Source organism: Megalops cyprinoides, chromosome 16 (assembly GCF_013368585.1).
Source record: "Megalops cyprinoides isolate fMegCyp1 chromosome 16, fMegCyp1.pri, whole genome shotgun sequence".
Taxonomy (NCBI): domain Eukaryota; kingdom Metazoa; phylum Chordata; class Actinopteri; order Elopiformes; family Megalopidae; genus Megalops; species Megalops cyprinoides.
This window is the reverse complement of record NC_050598.1, coordinates 33901208-33907207: the sequence shown is the minus strand read 5'-3', so window position 1 is coordinate 33907207 and position 6000 is coordinate 33901208. Positions and strand designations below refer to the sequence as shown.

At 50.2% G+C, this 6000-nt stretch overlaps 1 protein-coding gene across 1 annotated transcript; it reads right to left on the bottom strand.

The window, feature by feature from the left end:
• Positions 1-1121: 1121 nt before the first annotated feature.
• Positions 1122-2168, bottom strand: LOC118790713 (histamine H2 receptor-like). Its single transcript, XM_036547703.1, has one exon. It carries the CDS (start codon positions 2166-2168, stop codon positions 1122-1124), a length of 1047 nt encoding a protein of 348 aa, XP_036403596.1.
• Positions 2169-6000: the final 3832 nt, after the last annotated feature.

Genomic DNA, 6000 nt, shown 5'->3' with positions numbered 1-6000 from the left:
TAAACTGTACATTTTGGACATGTTTTAACATATTTAACATTTTTCTCTCAGAGCCAATGAACTTGTCTAACTATAGGTTGAATGCAGAAGTTTGTCCATAAATGGAATGCAGTTTGAGAGCCTTGGGTGGGAGATTCCATACTGATCCGTGTCTGTTCAGACACCATCTCACCAGCAGAGGCAAATCTGCATGGTCTACAAATTACACTGCAGAACCCTCATCTCCTTCACTCCTGGTTATTCCATCCTTAAAGAAAGCATATGGTAGACAGTAGGAGAGATTTTATTCCATTCATCCTAGCTTAGCCAAGGACAGTATAAATATGGACTGTAATATGAGATTCTCCCACTACAGAACAGGCATGCAGCATCTGGGCAAACATTCCATCCAGTCATCTCTAAGTGACAGGCATCCAGCACATTCAAACATCTCTGTACAATAATACTGCCAGTTCATGTCTCTGTAAGGGTAACTGTAACCTCACGCCAAACACTAGACCTCCATATTATTATCAACATGGCAGTTTCTGTGTTCAGAGAGGATCATTTGAACATATTGTGAAATAATAAAAAATCATTCTGTGATTTAAAACAAAACACTCAAAGACTTGAAAAATGATTTCTTCAGTGTTGATTGTAAGTTATGGTTGTACTTGTTTTATACATTTTTTAAATTATTTGCTGAGAACCTCCAGGATGCATTCACAGAAATGTTTAGGGTTAGTTGGTGGTCGAGTTGCAATGCTGGACTGCGTCCTGCTTTCTCCCTCCAGGATGAGGGACTAATTCATTCATCTTTCTTCTTCTGGAAAATGAGATCTTCACCAGATTCCAGCTTCTCTTTCTCACTCCCTTTCTCTGTCCATACATCTCTCTTTCTCTTTCTCTCCTAAGATTTGTCTCTTACTTATTCACTCAGTCCGCAGCACTCTGACAGTGTCAGGGTGAGTCCTAACTGCAGAGAGAAGGACAGCAGGATTGCAGTAGCATGCTGGATATGCCCCTACACCTCCTGCGTACCAGCCTTACATAAGATGTGTGTTACCTGACATGTTTGTTACCTGTCCTGTGTGTTATCTGATGTGTGTGTTACCTCTCCTGTGTCCTACCTGACCTATGTGTTACCTGTCCTGGGTATTAGTGAAGGTGCTGCCATTCCTCTCCTGCAGCACCAGGCCCGTCTCCTCAGGTGACGTCTCTCTGCAGCCGCTGGTGTGTGCACACAAGAGTACCAGCTGTCCTGTGGGGGGCGCAGTGAGGTCAGAGGGCGGGGCCCAGCACAGCCTCTTGCAGCAGAGCAGCTGGCCGTACGCGGTGCGGAAGTCCCGGTTCAGGGCAGCGTAGAGGATGGGGTTTAGGGTGGAGTTGGCGTAGCCGAGCCACAGCACCACGGCATAGGCTGTCTGCGGCGGCTCGGGTTCCTCCCACAGCCCCATGCAGGTGAAGAAGGTGAAGTAGGGGAACCAGCAGATGATGAAGGCGCCCAGGACAGCCGCCAGTGTCACCGTGGCCTTGTGCTCCCGTGCCGCGGCTGCCGAGCAGAGCGAGGACGGCCGGCTGTTGATGCGCCGCGCCTGCTCCCGCGCGATGCGGAAGATTCGATAGTAGGTCCCACACATGACCAGCAGGGGGAGGTAGAAGGTGGCAAAGGCATCCACCAACACATAGCTGCGGTTCCACCTGAACAGGCAGGCTCTGTCGTTCTGACCGTGGTTCTGTACACTGAAGTCTGGCGTGTTCCAGCCCAGGTGGATGGGCAGAAAGGACACCATAAGTGACACCACCCAGATCAGCACCATTGCCATGGCGACACGGCCAGACGTCACCAGGGCTGGGTATCGCAGCGGGGCAGTAACGGCAAAGTAGCGGTCCACGCTGATGGCGAAGAGGTTGAGGATGGAGGCGGTGCACAGCATGACGTCCAAGCTGATGTAGATGTTGCAGAAAGTGGCCCCCAGGGGCCATTCCCCTGTCAGCTGCAGCACAGCGGACAGCGGCAGCACTAGCAGGCCCAGCAGCAGGTCTGTCACCGCCAGTGACACGATGAAGCAGTTAGTGACACAGCGGAGCTTCCTGCTGGCGCCCACTGCTAGGCACACCACCACGTTCCCGAGCACCGTCAGCATGATAATGACAGCCAGCGGCACAGCCACCAACACAGAGGACATGCTGTCAGGCCCGCGTCTGCCTCACACCCCTGCACACTCACGTCACAACGTCACACCCCATCAGAGGAATGGGACAGTCAGAGAACCTTCCATGTGTGTAAATCTGTGACCATAAAACGACAAGGCCAGTAAAGAGTGTGTCACAGCGGGAGAAGGAGAGATTTCCAAGGTGTATGATCAGATGTGTCCGGTGACTTCCTTCCTGGTAAATGGCAAGAAAATGACACTGAATGAGGAGACAATCTAACAGGTTTGGACAGCAGTGTGGTGTATTGGTAAGGAGCAGCAGTGTGATGTAGTCATAAGGTCCAAGGTCTGCTCTGAATCCTAGGTGGGGATGTTATACATCTGGGTGAGATGCTTAACCAAAATTTCTTCTGTAAATATCCACATTTGGAAACGGAAATGTTGAGCCACTCTCGATGAGCCACTCTGGATAAGCTGTGACATAAACAAGTAAAATAAATACACATGCAGACAGAAGCAGTATTGAGTATGATCCTTATAGCATAAGTTAATATTTGTAATGCATATACCTACATATATATCTACACATGTCCACTGTGATCAAACTTGAAACCCAGAAATTATACTGAAGAGAGGAAATGGTAGCATTACAACATATATCCTTTCTCATCCATTATTACATATGTCCGTTTTCATGTGTTTTTATTACTGTCTGTGATATATAGCTGTCTTAGTAATCTTTTCTTACTCAATGGAGTTTTCTAACATAAATAGTATTGGTGTAGTATTTATACATATAATAAGTATTGTAATTGTTACATTATTGACATAGATTCAGGAAGCTACAGAATACACCCCTTTGCAGAAGAAATTTTATGGATGTACATAGGAGCCTGGGCTCGTGTTTAGTGGATGCCTGGGGGTGAGGCTAATCTAAACACTTCCTTCTTCACAGCAAGTGATATATCCTGCCCACTGCACACCAGGTGCTTGCACACAGAAATGAAGCCTTCAGGGATTTTCATTAGACAGGATCCTGTACTGCTGCCCCAAACCCAAGTCTGCAGAGAATCTGTTCATCCCATACAGCAGGGGCTGCAACAGAGATTCCCAGACTGTTAGACTGAGTGTACAGACGTCTGGCGGGAGGAGGGATGCCCTCCCAGAACACTGTACACTCAGAGCAGTGCACACTCAGAGCAGTGTACACTCAGAGCAGTGTACACTCAGAGCAGTGCACACTCAGAGCAGTGTACACTCAGAGCAGTGCACACTAAGAGCAGTGTACACTCAGAGCAGTGTACACTCAGAGCAGTGCACACTCAGAGCAGTGTACACTAAGAGCAGTGTACACTAAGAGCAGTGCACACTAAGAGCTGTCTGGAGCCTGAATGTTACACGGTCATGCTTATCGGTCAGACTGAGCAATCAGTGCAGGAGTGACGTGTGAAACCCTCCATGAACTCAAGTCATCAGCACAGCAGCCGAGACAAAGAACGGAGCTGATAGGATACACAGCTGCAGGCTAACAGCTGCAGGCTGCTGCCAGTACAAACAGTTGGAAACACAGTGGGTGACTTTGTGCCAAAGGAACACACACACACACACACACTCTCACACACACACACACACACACACACACGCGCACACACACACACACACACACACACACACACTCACACACACGCATACACACACACACACACACACATACACACACACGCACACTCACACACGCACACACTCACACACTCGCACACATGCACACACACGCACACACGCACACACACACTCAAACACACACGCACACTCACACACACACACACACGCAAACACACGCGCACACACACACGCAAACACTCACACACACACACACCACACACACACACATACACTCACTCACACACACACACACACACACACACACACACACACTTTTCTGCTTTTCGGTTCAGGTTCAGGCCAGTCTTAGACTCACTTTGACAGTCCTTTTACTAAGACCATCAACAGATGGGGTCACTAGTTGAAAAACTGGGAATTTAAAGCTTTGTCCATTTGTCCAATGGGAAACCCAGCAATGCCATTTCAGAGAGCAGGCTGTTGTCAGTGAGCTTATAGAGCTGGGATGAGGCAGACCAAGCAAGGCTGGAGGGAACCTAAATGCATGGGCAGAATTTGCAATGTGGAAAAATGTGTTGCTTTGTGTGGAATTGTTAAATTTGTAGTGGTGCTTATATTTCATAATCTTTACTGTGCTGTTTTTATCTCTTATCAGAAACCATACAAGAGAAAAATCAATGGTGAACGGTTGAGAAACATTACTACATGCATGCACAGCTTATAGCTTATCTTCACTAATCGTTACATGTATTTTATCAAAGGTGTGACACAGCAATTTTGCTAACAAGTTCAGAACAGCCAGCTGTGTGATAAAATGAATACAACTTGTTATTTTCATGTGTTTCACCTGCAGGAAATATGAAGTTTGTAACTAACAGGATGTTTATGAACATATTGCCCTTTGAAACAGATGATAGACAGAACACAGTTTTATCTTCTTTGACTAGCAAACACAATATTTGCATGATTTATTTGTAATTTACACTTTTTAATTGCAATAATGCTGCAGCCCTAAAATGTTTACTTTGAATGTAGGAGATAAATGTGATTATGCTGAAGACTGGGAGGGCTGTCTGAAAGCTTTATGGCTTTTTAAACATGCTTCACTAAGGAGGTAGCAAAGATGTAGCAGGAAAGTGATGCTGCGTTCCAAACCACTACCCTCTCCCTTACACCCCCTCTCCCCCTCACCCCTCTCCCCTACACTGCCCCTTCTCCCACACACCCTCTCCCCTACACTACCCCCTCTCCCACACACCCTCTCCCCTACACCTTCTCCCCTACACTGCCCCCTCTCCCACACACCCTCTCCCCTACACTGCCCCCTCTCCCACACACCCTCTCCCCTACACTGCCCCCTCTCCCACACACCCTCTCCCCTACACTACCCCCTCTCCCACACACCCTCTCCCCTACACCCTCTCCCCTACACTGCCCCCTCTCCCACACACCCTCTCCCCTACACCTTCTCCCCTACACTGCCCCCTCTCCCACACACCCTCTCCCCTACACTGCCCCCTCTCCCACACACCCTCTCCCCTACACTGCCCCCTCTCCCACACACCCTCTCCCCTACACCTTCTCCCCTACACTGCCCCCTCTCCCACACACCCTCTCCCCTACACTGCCCCCTCTCCCACACACCCTCTCCCCTACACTGCCCCCTCTCCCACACACCCTCTCCCCTACACCCTCTCCCCTACACTGCCCCCTCTCCCACACACCCTCTCCCCTACACTGCCCCTTCTCCCACACACCCTCTCCCCTACACTACCCCCTCTCCCACACACCCTCTCCCCTACACTGCCCCTTCTCCCACACACCCTCTCCCCTACACTGCCCCCTCTCCCACACACCCTCTCCCCTACACCCTCTCCCCTACACTGCCCCCTCTCCCCTACACTGCCCCCTCTCCCACACACCCTCTCCCCTACACTGCCCCTTCTCCCACACACCCTCTCCCCTACACTACCCCCTCTCCCACACACCCTCTCCCCTACACCCTCTCCCCTACACTGCCCCCTCTCCCACACACCCTCTCCCCTACACCTTCTCCCCTACACTGCCCCCTCTCCCACACACCCTCTCCCCTACACTGCCCCCTCTCCCACACACCCTCTCCCCTACACTGCCCCCTCTCCCACACACCCTCTCCCCTACACTGCCCCCTCTCCCATACACCCTCTCCCCTCCACTGCCCCCTCTCCCCTACCCCTTCTCCCCCACCCCCCTCTCTTCTACCAAT